General features: G+C 41.0%; 1 protein-coding gene across 1 annotated transcript in view; it reads left to right on the forward strand.

Annotated features, from left to right (window-relative positions):
* Positions 1-21,239, forward strand: part of LOC135199648 (translation factor Guf1, mitochondrial-like) — a 324,533-nt gene that overhangs the window by 244,416 nt on the left and 58,878 nt on the right. Inside the window, exon 9 of the mRNA XM_064227805.1 lies at positions 17,818-17,956. Within this exon, the coding sequence (XP_064083875.1) occupies positions 17,818-17,956 (139 nt within the window). The remainder of the gene's footprint in view (positions 1-17,817; positions 17,957-21,239) is intronic.

Genomic DNA, 21,239 nt, shown 5'->3' on the forward strand with positions numbered 1-21,239 from the left:
CCTAAGGCAATTCCTTTTATTACCAAAAAAGGTTCTGTTAACACTCTGTCACCGAGAGCAAACCTTATTTGTACACAACCCAGGGTGTTTAATCTATGGGCTTGCACATCACACACCGTCTCCGTAGAGGGCTGCAAAGGGTAATTGGAGAACATGGATTGATACAAATTATAGTCCATTAGATTTATTGATGCCCCAGTGTCTATGAAAACCGGGATATCCACATCCCCTACTGTTCCATAGACTATGGGCTTGGGCTCTGGGGCGTCCCCCACGAGACCACAATGGCATATACCAATCACCTGTACCCTTTTTGTTGATCGGGCTTCCAAAAATTTTCGCCGATCCCTTTGCCCTCTGGTTTGACCCGCCTGGGAAGTTCTCACATTATAATTACCAGAAACCTTGCGGTGCAGGCCTCGCCTCTCTCCGTATCTGAGACGGACAAGACTGCCAATAATGCTCAGTACTTTTACACATTCCGCAATATTTAACCCTACACAATTTCTTTGGATGTCCTGGTTTATTGCAGTTGAAAACAACGCAACTGCTGTTGCTTTTGATCGAACGATCTTTTGTTATACTCAAACTTTTGCACACAGACGATGAGAAGAGAGTTCCGTGTCTCTCTGTACTCTATCCCTCGGGCCTGTCCCGTTAAAAATTGTGCTATCTACGGTGGGACATTTAGACCTGTGTTTATCTATTTGGGTATAAAGTAATTTCTTCGTCTGAGGGTAGCTCAACCTTTTCATCAAAGCTATCCACTATTGCATCGGGTACCTCGTGTAAGAGCAGGGAAAAATAGATCAGTTTATGAACATTATTTAGAGGGAGATTATCCCTGTAACCCATTTAGATGTTTTCAATTTCCTACCCAATCTGCCACTGCGTCAAACAGCTTTGAAACTATGTTCTACAAGGCTATTAGTGGCCTTTCCGTAGTTTATAAAGACCTCGAAGGTCTCTCACCATATCTCCGTGTTCCTTTGAGCCATATGCGGTTTTCAAAAATGCTTGCAAGTCTGTCCAGGTACGACATTTCGTAAATTGGAAACTCCTTGACCTATGACTGAGGTCTCCCTTATTGAAATCTAGCAAAGCTTTCGCCTCTCTGAATGCCTCTACATCGTCTACTATATTCTTTCCCGCTAAATAGTTATTAACTCCCTCTATGAAAATATGCAAAGGTTGTGACAAAGCGCCATCCACGATCCCTTTGAACGGGCTGACCCCCGCAGAAATGTTCGTCACGTGATGTAGTAGCGTCGTCGTTTGGTATCTGCCATTTTATCTTGTTTCCCAAGGCTGTTCCCCGATCTCAATAACATCAATGTTACTTTATACACTAAAACCAATCAAGGAGAAAAAAAATTTTAAAAACCAACAACAGATAACAAAAAAAAGGTAAGCGTGCCCCGTCCCCAATCACAAAATCAACCCCACGAAAATGGCAATAAAAAAAAATAATAATAATAAGAAAGGGATAGGAAAAGTAAGAACGTAAGGTGTTTCCGAGCTAACTCGCCTCTCTCTCTCTCTCTCTCTCTCTCTCTCTCTCTCTCTCTCTCTCTCTCTCTCTCTCTCTCTCTCTGGCACGACTTGCCGCAAAAATCCCACTCAGGCAAGTTCGCCACACACAAACATAAGGAACATGAACAAGAACAAAAAGTTAAAGAAAATCCACAAAACAAAAAGAGGGAAAAAAATAAGAAAGAAAAAAAAAACTCGAAAATACACTTACGTCTTCATATGACCGTAAACCGAATTCACATACACCGCAAACATGCGCGAACTGCGAAACACTTTAATATGTCGAAAACCAAACTTTTCTCCCCCCACCCCCTTTTCTCTCTTTTTAAACACCTTTATTCCGTAATCTCAAGAAATAAACTGGCTTGGCTTGGGAGAGGAAGACTGTCTGAGGAACAGCTTCTCTCTGTCGAATCAGCAGTAATGACCCTGAGTTGCCTGTGACATGATTAATAACCCCATTCTCTATCAAAATAAAAACCGAAACCCCTATTTCTAACTGGTCACCAGTCCCTTCGGAGCGTACCTACAGCTTGAAAAAATATATAAAAAAGCCTTTACCGCTGGCACCACTATTACCCCCCCCCTCTATTCCCTAAACTACACAAACTGGGAACTCTTACCTGTTGCCAACGGTGCCCTGTCTGTAAGATGTCACGAGGCTTATTAAGACTGCGTAAATATACAAAAAATATCATTTATTTCCCAAAGCAATTGGTTATAACAAAGAACAAAATGATTAACAAGTCATAATGGCACAAATACCCAAATCTGCCCATAAAGAAAACCAATAAGATAACATTCTACCTTCCGGACTAAGGTTACACTCTCAATCCCCAAACAAGTCACACTGTCTAGTATTGGTCAATTAGAGAATCCCATTCCTAATCAACCATGGAATCGGACCCATCTGTAATAAAGATAAATCAATTTTAATATAACAACACCACACGGTCACTCTTTTCAAAGTATTTACGTAAAGAGAATATTTCCACTTCTCTCTCTTTCCCAAAAGGTAACAGATTTTCTAAGTTTTTAAAGAACGTGTCTTACCTTTTCGATGGGGGCGTTCTCTCCTGACACTTAGGGTAACCGCTTGTTCTCTCCTTTGCACAAAGAATGCGTCTTCCACAAGTACCCTGAACCAGTAGGCCTGTAATACGCGTACAAACGAATGCACATGCCTCGCAAACGGGGAACGACCTCTGAGACAAGTTGCTTGTTCAGCAAATACCATTCTCTCTCCAGGTGAACTTTGCAGTGTACCACCCCTTGTCTCTAGGCAAGCAGAGCTATGTGACTTTATTATTATATAAAACACTTTAAACATATTATTAGCCATTCCCCCTCTTTCACCTCTTTAGATATATATTATAATTTATATTTCTAAGCATTGGCATGAACTTTAATATCTCTCCTAGGCATCTGTTTGATGTTTTATTCATCATGTCTAGTATTGCATATGCTGCACAACTAAATGATTCTCTTTTGCTTTACCAATAATCTACCGAATTTATCCTCTCCTCACATTTCGCAGTCCTACAACTTTCATTTTATGCTAAGAAGTGGTTTACAACTTTCGCTGTTGTATTATATTATTATTATTATAAAGTTAAGATTTACCAGCCCAATGAGTCTAATCAGACTCTTACAGTTGCTGGACCCGACAAATTATTCGGGAGAAAATTATTTAAAAATACGCTCATAAAATGTTATGTCTACAACATGGAATGGTATGGAATGAAGTTAATGAATTATAATAAATTAATGATAAATGAGGGGATTATTAAGTGATATATGAGGTTGGAATTAAAATATGAATTGAACTTATAAAAGACTGAAATAGATAAAAATGACAAAAGTCATCTATTTAAAATGGTATATGTTAAATCTTATTAATCAAATTAGTCTTTTTTAAAAATATTAATATTCTATATAAAGAAAAATGATCTGATTAGTATTTCTGATAATGATTTATTGCCTAAATATAAATTTCTCTCTCTATTAAAAAATTAGGCATTCACATAAAATATGCTTGACTGTTAAAATTGCATTGCACACATTGCAATGAGGGATGTTCCCTTGTGGAGTTATCATTAGATACTCGTGAGTTAGTCTTGTGTGGCCTATTCGTAATCTTGTTAATATTACTTCAGCTCGTTTTTCATTTTGTACTGATGTATTCCACAAGTCTACATTCTGTTTGATGCAACTTTAATTTATTGGTGTTTGCTTCACTATCCCACAGATTTTGCCATTTTGTTTTTATGCACTGCTTCACTGAGTTTATATAATCTGTAGCAGGCAATTTATTGTCAAAAATTTGTGAATTTATCCCAGACTTGGCCTTTTCATCTGCCTTTTCATTACCTTGGATTCCAACATGGGCAGGAATCCAGCATATTTCAATGTTAACCCCACGTGAATATAATTTATTGATGATTTGTTTAATTTCCTTTACTAAAGGGTTCTTATGTGAATAACTCTTGAGGATTCAATTGCGCTTCTTGAGTCAGAATATATTACAAATTTATTATTCAGTTTAATTATTTGTCAATTTTATTTGATTGATTGCCAATATAATTGCTGTTAACTCAGCAGTAAAGACAGTTGCTTCAATTGGCAATGAATTCTGACTTATTTTGTATGATGACACTGCAGCACAACCAACTCCTGCAGAAGATTTGGATCCATCAGTGTATATTGCTTTATGTGGGCCTTTACTTCGAATGTGTTCTAATGTTACTGTTTATAGCGATCTGAAGTATAATTTTGCTTTTTTGATAGATGATAAAGGTTAGAACATACTTTGATTTTCTTCATCATCCATGGAGGTGGAGAATTTGAGGGTGGGAGTATATTTACTCTAAGGCCAATAGATTCCAATAAACCTATTAGCTCTTATTGGAAAAGGTGGTTCGTGATTACTAATAAATATATCTCGCATGCCAAATAGTTTTTTTGTGGGGAATCAGTGGACGTCATCTTTAAAGCACTTCTCATTGTTACAAGATCACGATGTACGGATAATGGGGGGTTCGCCACTTTCACAACATACTGAATGTGTTTGGAGAAGATTTAAAGGCTCCACTACAAAGTCTCAAGCCTCGAGTGTGGATAGAGTCTAAGGACTTCAAGGTACTTTGTGATGCTGACCCGTAAATTGGACTTCCATAATCCACTTTGGATAAAACTAGTGCTTTATATATCATAAGCAATGTTTGTCTCTTAGCTCCCCAAGTAGTATGAGACAATTTTCTTATCAAATTTAAGGCACTATTACATTTATTTTTTACAAAGGCTATGTGTGCTTTCCAATTAAGATGAGTGTCAAATACCAAGCCTAAAAATTTTTATAGTATTACTAAACTGAATGAGGCTATCACCTAATTAAGATCTATGTCTTGATTCTGTTTCCATCTACTATTTTGTAGAACATAATTGCTTGGGTTTTCTCTATAGAGAGCTTAAAGCCTACTGACAAAGTCCAGTTGTGGATGTTTTTGATAGCTTTATTAAGAATTCTTTGTAGATGACGAAGACTGCTTGAGGAATAATATATAGCAAAGTCATCTACATACAAGCTATTTTGTACTCCCTGTGGTAACTGCTTTACGATGTTATTAATAGCTAGAGCAAAAAGAGTTCCACTCAAAACACTCCCTTGAGGGACTCCACAATCTAAATTGAAGGAGTCCAAGAATATATACATTATTTATTCGTGTTTGAAAAGTTCTTTCATGGATAAAATTCTCGATAAAAAATTGGTAAGTGCCCTCTAAAACCATTTTCGTGTAAGGACTTTAAAATTGAGTATCGTATCATATGCTTTTTTGGATATCAAAGAATATGGCAACTGTAATTTGCTTACGTTCAAACCCTCTCCGTATATAATTTTCTAGATGGGAAAGTGAATCTAAAGTAGATCTTTCAGATTGTGAGCCAAATTGAGTTGAAGACAGAGTCTTATTCTTACGTAGGCACCAGTTTAGTCTATAATTTAACCATTTTTTTCTAGCAATTTGCACAAGCAACTTGTCAGGGATATTGGTCTATAGTTATTAGGATTGCTTGGATCTTTCCCTGGTTTGCAACTGGTATGATTATAGCATGTTTCCATGCTTTTGGGAACAAGGTTGATTCTTTACCCATAAATGATTATCAAAGCTTCAATAAGTATGTTTTTGCTAACAGAGCCAGGTTTTTTATCATCTCAAAATTTACGTTGTCTTGGCCTGGAGCAGAAGAGTTACAGTTAGATAAAGCATATTCAAATTCCTCTTCTGTGAAAATCTGGTTATAATATATATCCTCTAATGTTTCAAAATTCAATGGAACAGCTTCTTCACGGGCTTTAATGGTTCGAAAGTGATCATCTATATTGATTATACTACTTATTGCTTGGATGTTACGCCCTAAAATATTCGAAATGGCGTTACTATCATGTACTGGTTGGCCATTATGTATTAGTGCATGTCTCTGAGATCTAATATGAGATCCATTAATTTTCCTAAATTTTTCCCAGACTTTACTTATTGAGGTTGTATCAGATATGCTAGATACAAATATTTTGCCATGACATTATTTTTCCTCTAATGGCTTCCCTTCTGAATCTTGCCGAGATCCGATTGTAATGAGGTTTTAGTAGACTGATTTCTATAGTAATGTCTACAAGTTTCTTGGCAGTGCTCTCAAAATTTAGAGGTCTTTTTACTTATGACATTAAATCTATTATGCAGGGTTTCTAATCTTCTACCTATAATATGTTTTTGTTTTCTTGTATCAGGTGGGATAGTGTATCAGACCACCAGGGTACTGAGTGTTTCTTGGGATTAGTAGTTGACTTAGGAATAGATTCGTCAGCAGCTGTAATTACAAAGTTTGTGAGAAAATCTACTGTCATCATGACCTTGTACTGCTGTAAATGGATGGATTGGCTGGATTTTAAATTTATACTGGTCCCAGTCTGCCTTATCTACATTATATCGTGGGAACAGTTGGTGTTGGGGTAATGTCCCAAACAGGATATTAAAATTGGAAAATGATCACTGGTATATGGATCATCTAAAAACATTCCAATCAAATCTGTCCACTATATTAGGTGAGCAAATACTTAAGTCTATGGATGAAAAACTTCCATGGGATTTCGAAAAAGTAAGTGCTAATGTCTCCATCATTTAAAATGCAAGATTATGATTGTCAATCATATGCTCAATTTTGTTACCATGTGAATCTGTTTCATTGCAAAAGGAATACCCATAATGGGCTGTGGGCATTAAAATCTCCAACTATTAAAAAATCATCACGTATATTCGGCGGTAATACTTGAGGTAGATTTTGTAAATCATAATTACATGAAGGTTGGTTGTAAATATTATACAAATTAAAAGTAGAGTTGTTAATATGAAGTTTAATTCCAGATAGTTGGAATTCAGAACTATTAGTCAATATATTTTCGTAAGTAATTCGGTTATTGACGTAAATTGCTGTTCCTAATGTATTCATATCAGGAACTGAATGTGATGCTAATGTATAATTGCCTATTCTCGAGACATTTTCATTTGTATGTTGCAAGCATATTGCTATAGGTTCATATTGTTTTAATAATCTTTGAATTTCTCCTATTTGTAATCTTGTTTTTAAACCATTTACGTTCCACTGAATAATATAAGCGCGGAATGTTATTTTTTTTTGTGGGCCGGGGGAAGGCCTCTGTCAAGCAGAACATTACTTCCTCTTACTTTTGTGGTTGCATACTCGTGTAAAGCTGCAGGTTTCTTAATATTTGACTTTATGTTAAGTCTCTTTGTAACTGCTCCTTGGGACTTTTGTTTTTGTTTTATTTTTTCCAATAAATGTTCTATGCCTCTAGCACTCGATGAGCGAGTTTTAATAAGATGGTCTACACACATGCAATCTTCGGAGTGTTTTTCAAGATTTTCCTGTTGGTTTTTAGTTTTGAATTTGATGAAATTATTAATCATATTAGTGAGGCTGCTTGTTGATGGAAGTTTCATTGTATTCAACTGAACAATGAAACATTCATTACATCCACATAATTTATCATGAGTGGATAAGGCATTTCTATTTTGAGTGATTGGTAGTGTATTGTTTGTTTTACTGAGACTGGGAGAGGAGTCTATTTCAACAGAGGCAGCTTGATGATGAATACTACTACTTGGTTGGGGTTGAGGATGAGTTAAGGATTTTCTTCTTTGTCCTATTATGGGTGATGGAGTTATATGGACAATGTTGTTATTTTCTAAGAAATCGTTAGTTTGTGAGGTGATTAATGTTTCAGCTTCTACTTCAATTAATACTATCTATATTACTTTTTAGAGGATGGGAGTCCTCTTTGTTGTCAAGTTTTTTTGATTTCGGAGGGGTCCCATTTCCAGGGTCTCGGCCTTTTTCCCCTTGCTCTCTGATCTGGTGGGAAATCATCAGCAATTTCTGCATTGGAAGGTGCTGTCTCTATACATGAAGTATTGGCATCATGATCATCTAAGGATGATAGAGCAGCATATTTGTTTTTTATTGTGGTTTCAGGTATTAGATTCCTACTTCTAAACAAGCTTCAGATATTTGGGGAACCTTATTTTTTAACATAATTTTATATGATGGATTTCTGCTTGGGTCAAGTATCCTCTAACTTTTAACTCAAGCTTAGCCTCTCATCTTGCTGCCATTCCAGTTCTACTCATCAGAAGTTTAATTCTGTATTATACATATAGAATGGGCATTCTTTTGACTTTGCATGGTGAGCAAGTCCACAGTTAGCACATTTAATATTTGGGCAATTCCACTCAGTTCTATGGTCTTCTGAACCACACACTGCACATATTTCTTCATTTTGGCATTTCTTGAATGTGTGACCAAATTTACAACATTTTTTACATTGTAGTGGTTTCGGTACGTGAGGGCGTACTTCTCTGTTTGACCAAGTATTTTAATCTTTGCTGGTAAATTTTGGCCTGTGAACTTGATTTTTAACTATTTTGATGGAAACTTCTTGGTTTTTTTTTTACTGGGGAATTTGATATAACTCCAGATCCGTGAATATTGTAACATATCTTAATTTTTAGTGATTCTAATATAATATGCTTTTCTGGTAATTCTTCCTCATTTTTCAATTTGGGGTAGTACAACCTGTACCTTGGATATAGTTGAGCATGTCATGGCGTTTCCACCGTTACTTTTATCCCTTGAACTTCTTTTAATGTTCTAGATATGCTTCTGACTGGGCTTTTGTTGTGGCCTCAATCAGCCATTCATTAAATTTCAGTGCTCTGAAACTCATTTCTCTGGTAGGGAGTAAGCTTAATAATTTGTTCTCTAAAACATAGGAGGAAATTTTCCTCTCTGTTTTGAGAACAAGAAATCTGGACCAATTCATCTGTTGCCAAAAATGTGGTCAAAATGAACTAATGTTGGGTCGGGTTTGTACATTTTTCTTTTTTTATTATTTCTTGTTAATGGCTCTTATGGGTGCCATCGTTGTTATGTTGGGCTTATTTTCTTGAGCGAATCCGGTAGCCAAGTCTAATTCCGCCGCTGCGGGGTCATCAACATTAGGGCCTAATAATGTATACATGTACACGAGAGAGATGTGTTTTCAGCCAGGTAGTCCTCCACCCACCATGGAGCCCAAACAAGGGAGGGGTGTGGGAATGTCACATTTAATGGGCCACCCTAGAGGTTACTTCCTGTTATACACCTGATCCCCAGCACTTAAGGCGTCGTCAGTCCGTCGAGATCCGACCCGTACTAGGGACCAAGTTTGACATAAGACTTCCCCTCGCTCGAACACGTCAGGTACTTGAATTTTAGGGCGGAGTGGCATTGCCGTCCAACTACACCCTCTCCAGGTTAAAAGAGCAGTCAATTCAATAGTCTAAAACATGCCAGAGTCGTCAACGAAAGAAGAAGAAGGGAAAGGGGAAAATTTATAAGGAGGAGGAGTAAGGAGTTAAAGGTCCCAAGTTCAGTTGGATCCACAGCAGAGAGTGTAGGCGTAAAAAAGGGGCATACTCTCTCTGCAGTGGATCCCTAAGCCCCCCACCATCGTCAAGGAGTTGGGATCAGGGGGTCGCTGTTGTAAGGCTTCAGTCTTTTTATCTTCTAATATTTTCTTTCAGTATTAAAAGGACGATTGCAGTAGCCTGCATGTCTTAATTGAACAGATACATTGTGGTACTGTATAATAAAGGGATTTTGACGAAGGAAAAATCTATTTCTGGGCAACGACCTGTGTCGCCCTGTGAAATGGTTCCTTTGATACTATTTCTGAGGAATAAATATTGCTATTCATCCTAGAGAAAAAAGAAACAATATAATGCCAAGATAAATGGCTCGCCCTCACTTCTTCTATAGAAGTGTCGGTATAGTAAGGAAGCAAGTGGAATCACTACCAGAGGTCCCTTGCCATTAGCTTCTTCCTTCGACAAAACCCGAACTACGGAGGAGCCGTGCTACAGCTCCCGGTCTACTACTACCATGAGCGCCTCCGACGCCTGAGACGTCATTCCTGAAGATAGCCTCCAAGCTTGGGGTAAGCTGGGTGAGGATAATCTAACTACAGGGTGGGGTTTCACAGGGCGACACAGGTCGTTGCCCAGAAATAGATTTTTCCTTCGTCAAAATCCCTTTTCTGGGCTTGACCTGTGTCGGCCTGTGAAATAGTACCAGAGAATGCTAAACACCAAGCTGAGGAACAGTACAGATAAATTAAGAAGGTAAAGTTAAACACTTGTAAGGTTAATAGTATAATAATCAACTAAAATTACAGTCTTACCCTAAAACACGGGTTTATTTCTTAAAATTAGTTAGCCTAACAACAAACAATAACAAAACAGGTTAGGCAAAGGCAGGATATAAGTTGATATATACAAAAGAATGGAACTGAATCCAATTAGAATGATGAAGAAAAGCAAACTCAAGGTAACCCAATACATGGGAGGCGACTAAACTAAGTAAGGGTGCAATGGGGCAGGTAGAAGGGAAGGCTACAAGAAGTTATAGTAAAAAATTAAGAATCAGGAGAAACAACTGTGTTTCCAGCTGCCAACTGCTGGAAATTTGAGGGCTTCTAAGGGTTTTTAGGTAGTGCCGTTTGAAAACTGTCGGAGATTTCCAGCCTGTATACTTCTTAAGAGCGTCAAAATTCATGTTGTTGGAAATAATTAATAGATGTGGCCACCGCCCTAACATCGTGGGCCCGAGGAAAGGACTCTGGATTGGCCTGTTTAATGAAGTATAAAATTTGTTGCCTGATCCCTTTTAGGGATAATGTACCACCTTCCTTCCTAATGAAACAATGGGCCTGAAGATTCAGAGTTGTTCTGCTTAGGTAGGCTCTTAATGAAGTTGAACAGGACAAAGGGAAATGTCTGAGGTAGTGGTAGGATTTTCCACGAGGACAATCTGTCCTGTGGGTCTTCATTTTTGGCTAGAAAATTGGTCCCCCCCCCCCCCCCCCGGCGATCTGGGGATAAGAGGACTTCCCCTGAGGGGAGGAACTCAATGTGGCCTGGTTCCCTTGATAAAGCTGACAGTTCTGATATTCTAGCTCCGGAGGCTAAAACTTAATAAGAATAGGGTTTTCTCAGGAGGGATATATAATTGCAAGAGTCATTGTTAATGTCCGAGGCCAGTTGGGAGGATCATTTAAGAACCAAGAGACTGATTTAGGTCTCGTTGATGGTCTTAATCTAGCACAAGCTTTTGGTATGGACGTAAAGTACGAATCCGTAAGGTCTATGCTAAAACCAAATTGGAAGATCTTTTTAAGAGCTGATTTGGTCGTAGTGATAGTGCTTGCTGCTAAGCCTTTCTCAAACAATGATCTGAAGAAAGTTATGGCTAGGTTCGTTGTCATGACTTGAGAATTTGACAACTTAAGGAACTCTGCTAGTTTCTTGACAGATGAATCATATTGCCGGAGAGTAGATTCTCTTTTATACTGATTCCAAGAATGAGATATTCTGGGGATCATTTCTGCATTCCTCCATGGCTGCGAATTTCAGAAAATCCATAAGTTAGGGTTTCTGAATTCTTGAGGAAGCGGACACAGTCTGAGTTTGCACTAACTGGGTTAGTTTGGGGTTGGGAATCCGTAGTGGTCGGAGTCTCAACTCTAGGAGTAGAGGGAACCAATTGCTCTTGGGCAGTTGGGAGCTACTAGAGCTACTTGGCCTTTGAATGTCCTGAGTTTGTCTAAAACTTTCATGAGAAGGTTCACCGAGGGAAGAGGTAAAATATTCTTCCATTCGTTCCAATCGAGGATCATTGCATCCGTAGGTATGCTAGAGGATCGAGGTGGGTGCCACGTAACAAGGGAGTTTGTGGTTTGACTCCGTGGCGAAGAGGTCTACTTGGAGTCCGGGGACTTGTAGACTGATCCAATTGAATGAACTCCTGTCCAGTGTTACTCCGATTCCAACGGAGCGGAGCGCGATAGAGCGTCTGCTACTACGTTCTTGACTCCTGCCAGGTGAGTGGCTGACAGGTGCCATTTGTTTTTGCTTGCCAGAGAAAAGCATGGCTATCATGACATGGTTCAAGTGGCTTGACTTGGATCCGCCCCTTGATGCAGTGTACTACTACTGCACTGTCCAGAACTAATTTGAAATGAGAGTTCTTGGGCGGACGGAGCCGTTTCAGTGTGAGGAATACTGCCATGTCCTCCAGTACACTGATATGTAGCTGGCGGAATGTTAACGACCAAGTTCCTTGAACTTTTTCGTACTGGGAGTATCCTCCCACCCTGTTATGAGGGCGTCTGTGTGGATCACTAATGAGGAGGGGGAGGGGGAAACTGTAGAGGAATTGCTTTTTGAAAGGTTCTTTGTCTCCGTCCAGGGACGGAGACGTTTCCGTAAGATCGCTGGGATAGAGGCTAGTTGTCCCATGATCTGCAATTCGCTCTTGAGCGCCATACTCTGTTTATATCTTTGAGTTTGGCTCTGAGCAGAAACGTCTGTGACTGATGCAAACTGAGTGAGCCCAGGATCCTCTCTGGCACCTCCTGGATGTTTGTTGTCATTTGAGAAATTGTTTGTAGCTCTTGCAATTTCTTTCCTTTTCAACGACGGAATTGATAGAGTGTGCGATTGTAAGTCCCACTGAAGGCCTAACCACTGGAATCGAGATTCCGGTGTTAGTCTGGACTTGGTTTTGTTTATTGAAAACCTAAATGTTCCAAAGCCAGGAATTTGATCACTCTGACCGTTGCGTTCTTTGCATTCTTTGGGGTTCTTTGCCCAAATAAGCCAATCGTCCAGATAAGCCACTAACATTATTCCCTGTTTCCTTAGCTCTGCACTACTGCTTCCGCCAATTTGCTGAAGATCCTGGGGGCTATGTTGAGCCCGTAATGGCATTACCTTGAAGGAGTAGGATCTGTTGCCTAGTTTGAAGCCTAGGAATGGACGGAAGTGTCGGCTATGGGAACATGATAGTAGGCATCTGTAAGATCTATAGAGGTTGTGACGGGCCCCACGGGGAAGTAAGGTCCGTACCTGCGAAACGGTCAGCATCCTGAACTTGTCGCAATGAATGAATAAGTTCAGATGGACAAGTCTAAGACGATTCTTCGGTTTACCGAGTCTTTCTTTGGCACGCTGAACAAGCGTCCTTGAAATTTTAAATTGTTGACTCTTGAGATTACTCCTTTGAGAAGGAGGTCTTCGGTATACTCTACCAATTCCCGTTGTTGGTGCTTGATAGAATCTGTTGGTTGGAGGAGGGCCCTCTAGCCAACTCCAACCTAGTCCTTTTGTTACTATACTTTGAGCCCAAGGGCTGAACCCCCACCGCTGGCGGAAGAGGTACAGCTCCCTCCTACCTTGGGACCTCTCACTGCTGGGTTTGCCGAGGGGCGGCCACCTCTTGCTCCTCGGAAACCTCTTCCTCTGTTAGCAGCCCTGCTTGGATCCTCTGAATCGAGAGGCACTCTTGCTCTGCTGCCCCTCTCGCAAACCTATTGAAAGCCTGAAAGTGCTGGCTTTCATAGTTGGAATTGTAGGCTGACGAGACAGCAAAGGAAGTAGAGGGTTGAGATTGCTGGGACTGAGGGTCAGAAACAAGGTATTGTTGTTGACCCTTCGACGATGGTTGCCCTTGTGATGCTGGGGCTGCCTGAACCAACGCTTGTTGAGAAGGCTGGAAGGGAGAGAACTTCTTTGGTTTCTTCTTGTTCCTTGGGTTAGGACCAGAGATTCCTGCCTCCGCTTTGCTAAAAACCCAGTCCCCACCTGACTTTGAGGCACTGGTTAACCTTAGAAGCCTCAGGAAGGACTTCTGCTACTACTGGTGCTGGAAAGAGGTCCATTCCCCAAATTGAGGAAGCAATTCAGTTTATTCGGTTCATGGCGGATAGTAGCTTCCGCCAGAACGTGCTTCCTACAATTTCTCCTGGCTATGAGGAAGTCGTAAAGGTCACACTGCATGGTGTGCAGCAGACCTTTAGCAAAAACTTTAAATAACGCTCTTGTTGGTATACAAGAGCCGTCATCTCCGCCATAGTCATGGAGGAAAGGGATCTCGCGAGCCTAGTCCGGGCGTCGTACTCCATCTGGATGAGAGAGTCCGACAACCTGGGGAGTCTCTCACTAAAGAGAGAGGTGGCACAGTCCGCCTTTAGTTTTCTACTGAGAAAGTAGGAACTGCCCCCTCGAAGTACGTCTCGGAGCCTGGGACTAAGAGAGAGGTGGGTTCCGTCTCTCGTAGTTGAGGCAGGGGCTCGTCTTTGCAGGGCGGCCTGAAGGTTGCTTCCACTACCTTAAGGGTCAGTGGTAGCGGAGTCCCTTCCACCGGAGTAAAAATGGTGAAAGGACTCCTAAAAGGCTGTGATGCGGTGTTTTCACACCCCATTCTTCCAGACTTCTCATTAGAGTCTGCTGTGCCTGTTCCCTCGGAAGGATCACTGTTTCCTTGGGAACCTTGTCCTCTCTCATCATCGCTGCTTCCGTAGTCGGACGTAGCCAATGAATGGTGGTTGAAGGTCTCTGGGGTGGAACTCGAAGTCCTCACGCCTTCGAGTTCCTATGCCTTCGATTGTCAACATTCCGTTGACAAACGGGGCATACGAAGCGATCCTCCAAGGGTTGGCCGCCTTGAATTCCGGCAGTTGGCTGGAATCTGGCACAGATAGAGGGGAACCTGCCGCAATCGAGGTTTGGATCCCGGCGATGGCATTCTCCTGAGCGGCCAGCCGTTCCGCCAGCGATTGGATCGACTGGCCGGAAGACGTAACAGAACTGGAGAGCTGGGAGAGCACCGAGCCGACCTTGTTGTCAACCAAGGCCCCTACGATCACTCCCACCTGCTCCAGAATGTTAGCCGAACAGGATTCGGGATCAAAAAGAGGGACTTGAGCCCGATCCTTACGTGATCTATGTTTGGGGGACCTCGACGCAGAGGAAGAGGCCTCCTTGACCTAACTGATCCGGGTGGTGAGCCGGAGTTACAGTGTCTGTCAGGATGACCGATTTCTTGGGGAGAGACTTTTTAAGTTTCTCCTCGGTCATCTTAGCCTTGGGGATCACTGAAGTAGCCTTAGGACAGACAGACCGCTGCTCTTCAGTGAAGCCCCGGAAAGAAGTGGAAGTAGAAGGATCAGTAGAAGGTGATGGAGAAAGGGAATTCAGGAAAGGGCCTGAGAACCCCACAGAAGCTGCCCCTACTACACCCTTACCTGTTACCCATGGAGTCAATAGCCATGGGTTCAACGTCGAGGTTCATTGCCGCAACGTCTTCTTGCAACGTCCTCTGGGAAATCCCCCTCCTGTAGGGAGATCATGACTTGAAGGTCGGCCAGCAAAGGGGCGGCCGCTATCGGGTCCACCACTGATCCTTTCTTGGCTCCTGGGAATACTAGGTCCGCCATATCCTGGGTAAGAATGTAGGGGCGGCCCTTCGAAATTCGGCCAAAACCCCCTACCCAAGCTTTGAGAGTCGACAAAGCTTCCTTCTTTTCTTCATCAGAACCCTGTTAAAAAAAGGGTCTAGAGTTAGGGGAGAGGATAGGGGAGGAATGTCTGTTGTGTTGAGATTATATGAATATGTGTCTCATATGTGAAAGGTATAATATAACAACAAGTATTCCAGGTGACGAATGAATGAAGAAAGTGCTAAGAAACTTACTACTAGTGAGCATCTCCTACTAGCAAGTAGCAGGTTTGGCAAGCTTCATGATGCCAAACGATAAAATCCTCCACTTTCACTGCACATCCTGCATAGAGAACGGCATACTATATGGCCGCACGGGTCTTGGAGGATGGCATTGCACCCAATCTCCTGGCACAAACATCTGTAAGTCAAAGGATACATGAGTACCAATGACAACCTCCGTGGAATAATATGCAAACTATCCGTGGGTGCCGGAGTAGGACCGACGGATAGAGATCTACGTATGAATATTACGTAGAAAAGTTACGAGGGGTGAAGAAAGTCTCTGCCTCCGCCTAAGCTCACTTGTCATATGACTAAAAACAAATAGACTCCGTAGGGTCCCGGAGTTCTCCGTATGGCCCGGAGTTAATTAATATTGAGTGAGCAATGTCAACTTCTAACGAAGCAAGGGATAGTAGCGAGAGCGAAATAAAAAACCCCCCGGAGTAACGCAAAAGATTCTAAACATTAAATAACACAAAATAAACAAAATAAAAACCCATTATATCAGTAAGTGCTCATGTGAACTATCCTAAGTGGATAGGAAACCCAGTGGTTCCCTCCCCCCCTCTCTATGTTCGGTCAGCGGAGGATAGACACCTGCCGGACTGAACTGAGAGGGAAAGGGTAGGAAGAACGTGGGGTAGGGGAGCCCTCCCCTTGACGCGGCCAGTTAAGGACGGAGAAGAAGGGGGGAGGAGGTCCCGAGCCCCCGAGGCACGTGACTGAGTGAGAATACCAGTAGGGGAGGGAGATCCCCACCAGTCCGTGAGTCACCCCCTCTCATGCAGACTCGGACGCTAGCTGTGAGAAACGAGTCATCACCCATCGACGTGGATGGCAATGTATGGAGGGGAGGAAAGGGGGTGGGGGGGACAGGCGGGAGGGGGACTGTAAACCGGGTGGCTCACCGTGATCAACCGGTGGTCTTCCCAGCCAGGTGAAAGACACGAGGTGGGGAAGAACCGTCAGAACAACATCAATATCACTGATATAAATAGGATTACTTATAATAATCAATCAAATAAAATTAAAGCGATATCTTAAAGCTAGACTAACACGAGGAACACGAAGCTAAGCAAACAGAAAATTAGTTAATCGCCGATCGAAGAAAGGGGTATGTTAGCCTAATTTAACCTCTAGTTCAAGAAAAGGGGTGCAGGCTAATCACCAATCGACAATTGGGTATGAAAGCCTAACTTAACGGTAAAATAAATGATAACAGGGAAGCTAATCGCCATACCGAAGCATGGTGTATGTTAGCCAACCTCAGTACCCTAGACATATTATTAAATGGTAATCAGAACTGAAAGGCAAAGAGAACTCAGAAAATAAGATGATATGACTCTCAAATCGTGGACTGATAAAACTTCCTAAACAATGTAAGGCGTAGCTAGACATAAGGTCCGAAACGTGCGGTCGGAGCGTGCCCCGTGGAGGCCTAACTAAAAAAAACTAACTGCATAAAGATATAGAGACTATGTATAAGTAACCATATCTAAAGTACTGAGAAAAAGGGAAATCTCTAACGGTATGGAAGACCGAAAGAGATAACCCGTACCGCCATGCGGTCGAGGGGCATATACCGGCCGATAAGGCTCCGAATATGTATAAAACACGAAGATCATCATAAAATGAGATCAGTAACCCCAAACAGTACTTAACTTAGAAGCAGAAGCTGAAGACATCTTGAAATAAAAAGATAATCCAAAAATAGAGCGAAACACAGCACCGAAAAAATTTTAACGTTTGGTGTTGGTAACGCAGCGCTATCGAAAGGAATGTCGTCTCAGGCGTCGGAGGCGCTCACGGTAGTAGTAGGACCGGGAGCTGTAGCACGGCTCCTCCGTAGTTCGGGGTTTTGTCGAAGGAAGAAGCTAAATGGCAAGGGACCTCTGGTAGTGATTCCACTCGCTCCTTACTATACGACACTTCTATAAGAAGTGAGCGAGCCATTTATCTTGGCATTATATTGTTTCTTTTTTCTCTAGGATGAATAGCAATATTTATTCCTCAGAATAGTATCAAAGGAACCATTTCACAGGCCGACACAGGTCAAGCCCAGAAAGAGCAGTGTTATTGGATAATTTATTTATTTACTTTTTCCAACAGGTTGAATTGCATGGTGAAAAACTTATAGAGAGATATGGTGGAAGAGAAATAATTGTCACCAATCCAAGTCATTGGCCAGATCCAGTCCATATTGTCAGTACTAGTGAACCTATGGTTATGGGCACTATAATTACTCCAGGTATTTAATTATTTTTATGGTTAAGAAGACAGATTATAAAGTTTGGGAAAAGAACAGTTTATGTGCTAACTGTAATTTCTTAGTTGCGAGATTAATTTTTTAGTACAAACCATTACTTCACCTGAGCCTTATGGTATATTTGCTCAGTCCTCCAGAAACTTCACATAATAAGAATCTTGCTGTCACAGCAGAATGAGTATGCATTGTTCCACTAACATAAAATAGTCAATCTTCTATTTAATATGGTACATCACTACAAAGGTCTAACAAATTCAGGGCAAATGACCAGCCAAGGTTTGATGATAAATGTAGAAGAGCTTACCATTGACAAACACACCAAATTGAACACAAGAAGGCAAAATTTTCTAATGAACATTAAAATATTCTTGTTGAGTTGCTGTGCTGTTAATAGAACTTACCACAAAACCGAGAGAAATTACACACAATAATTCCTTGAAGAGGAAACTTGAAAGAATTACTCTGCCTCATCTGTGGTGGACCAAATTGGCACGGTCTGTCTTTGGGTCTGGCTTGTCTTCCATTCCACCACTACTTACAGATGATGGTAAATTGGTTTGCCCCAGGAAAAAGGCTGAACTGCTTCATTGAGCTTTTGAAGTTAAGTAATCAGTTGAGAATGTCCCTCTCTATGATACTTGTCATCCTGAACCTATTCTTACCAAATTTGCATTTTTCTCAGGGATGTTGAGAAAATTATGGATACTCTTGATAGCTAGGGTGTTGAAGATTCTAATGGTATCTTCCCTTTGTTTTTAGAAAAGTTTCAAGTGTGTTGTAGCCCAAGATTAGCAGATTCTATAGATTATTATGTTGACGTAGTATCTGCATATGAGCTCAAGCTTAGTAAAACAGTGCCTATTCCAAAGTGGGGCATTTCTGCAGACTGTAGTAACTACAGGCCAATTTCCATTCTCCCTGTGCTCTCCAAAGTTGCTCAAAAACTTATTTTTAAACCACTATGTAAGTAGGTGGAATCTAAATGACTGTTAGCTGATAATCAATATGTATATAGAAAGCATTAGGTATCCACGATGCTCTTTTAGATGTGACATGCCATTTGCAAGTTGCAAGAGATCCTTGATATGGGTTTTGAATAGAGTAATTCAAATAAATTTTAGTGCTGCTTTCGATTTAGTAAATGTTAAGGCACTCTTTCAGAATCGTGGAGTGGGTGGATATGTTTTAGGATTACGTACTTCAAGATTTATTTCCAGGTATGCAGCAGTGAGTAGCTGTTGATGGGATTTTTTAATGAACCAAGACCTAGTGTTCTTGGTCCACTGTTATTTTTGGTGTATACAAGTGATATGGCTGTTGGCCTGGAAGATAAGATTATTCAGTATGCCAATGATGCAACACTTGTGGGTGTAGTAAAGTTTCTACTTATGAGAAATGAAGCTACCCTTAGCCTCAGTTGGGACATGGGTTGGATTAGTGAATGGTGTAGGGAGTGGAGTATGAGGCTGAACTACAGTAAATCGAAATCACTATTGATTAGCAGAGCTTGTACAGATTTTCCACCCCATCCTCCCCTTCAGGTGGATGTGACTTTGCTGAATGAGTCTGAAGCTTTAAGTATTCTAGGTGTAACTTTTGACTCGCAGTGCTGCATGAAAGTTAGGTACGTAAGGTCTCATATATTTATAACAGTGATAAGATCTATGCAACCTGCTTTAGATCACTTGTGCTTCCTGTACTAGAATATGTTCTCTGGTCTGGATGTCTGCTTCTGCCAGAGATTTATCTCTTTTAGATAGAGCGGTTTGTGGTGGTAGGTGTCTGTTTCCTAACAGTAGCAGCTGTGACTTGGACAGATCAATGGATGGTCTCTTGTTTGTCACTTTTTCATAAGTTGTATTTTAATAGAGATATTTCATGTTCACAATTGATCCATGATCCCCTTTTCCTGTTGAGAGCAACCAGATTCACTGAAAAGATGCAACAATATGCAGTAAGTGTGCCTTGCTATAGGGACTTCTTAGTTCAAGAGGTCTTTTATTCCTCAGCCCGTTGGACTGTGGAACAGTCTCCCTGAGGATGTCATGCAATTGGAACTTCAAAATTTCTGGCGAAGATGCAATGCATTACTACCTTAATGCTATTCTCTTTGCATTTTAATACATTTTTATCTACTTATTAATTTATTTTTTCTGTTTAATACATAAAATCTCTTCTCTGTATTTCCCTTTACCTTCTCTTACTTTCTAATGAACACCATATTCTTTGGAAGCTTGAATTTCAATTGAATGGCCCCTGTGGGCTTGTTCTGTAGAATAGACTTCATCTTCTGAATAATAATAATAATAATAAGGAAGGAGGCCTTCTCTGAGGGCAGTAGCATCGAATATTATAGCTGTTTCAACAGCATTTAATTTATATAGAATCTTCTCAATTCTTCTTATTGTCTTTTTCTCAGCATGTACTGGTATAATCTGTGGGTAGGTTGGTGAGCAGGGGTTTTAATTGGTTGTTGATTGTTGACGAAATCTGTCCCTGAGGTGTTGAGATCTTCTAGGCCCGTCCGGGATTGCTGGCGTGGGTTGGGTGTTGGTTGGGGTACCTGCCACCTGGGTGGTAGGTACTATAAGCCGTCCAGGTGACATGTCATCCACACTCTCTCTCTCTCTCTCTCTCCTCTCTCTCTCTCTCTCGCTCTCTCTCTCTCATCTCTCTCTCATCTCTCTCTCTCTCTCTCTTGTGACAACATATGGAGTCGGTTGGTTTCTTGAATTTCTTCTTATGATGGTAGGGAGAAATTCTGTTTCTTTTACCGTATTGATAGTCTGCTTTTTCTCTAATACATGCAGCACCTCGAGATAACGTAGACGGCTCCGGTCTGGTGCTTGGTCAATAATTTCTGTGTTTGTTATAAGCTCAGCTCTTTCTGGTCTTCTGTTATGTTTTTCTCTGTAGTGGTTAAAAATGGCCCCTTTTTGAAGGTGGCAGTAGAGACGCTTGGAGAGTCTGGTGGTGGTCATCCCGACAGGGGTGGTGGCATCCTTCCACCGACATGTGAATTCGTAGATGACACTCCTCTTGAAAGACATTTCTGTGCGCCGGGTTTTAAGAAGCAGCTGGCTGGTTTTCATATTTTTATAGTAAATTATGAGGCTAATTTTATCACCTTCTGTAGTGGAAGAGACATTTTCACTTATTATTTTCCTGATAGCCTTTTTGTCCTCCAAATATTTGTGGTGCATATATGTTAGTTATTAAAAATATTTTTACAGCTCCTCTTTGGTCGTTAGTTAAGGTCGTGCTT

Source organism: Macrobrachium nipponense, chromosome 26, assembly GCF_015104395.2.
Source record: "Macrobrachium nipponense isolate FS-2020 chromosome 26, ASM1510439v2, whole genome shotgun sequence".
NCBI classification, from domain to species: domain Eukaryota; kingdom Metazoa; phylum Arthropoda; class Malacostraca; order Decapoda; family Palaemonidae; genus Macrobrachium; species Macrobrachium nipponense.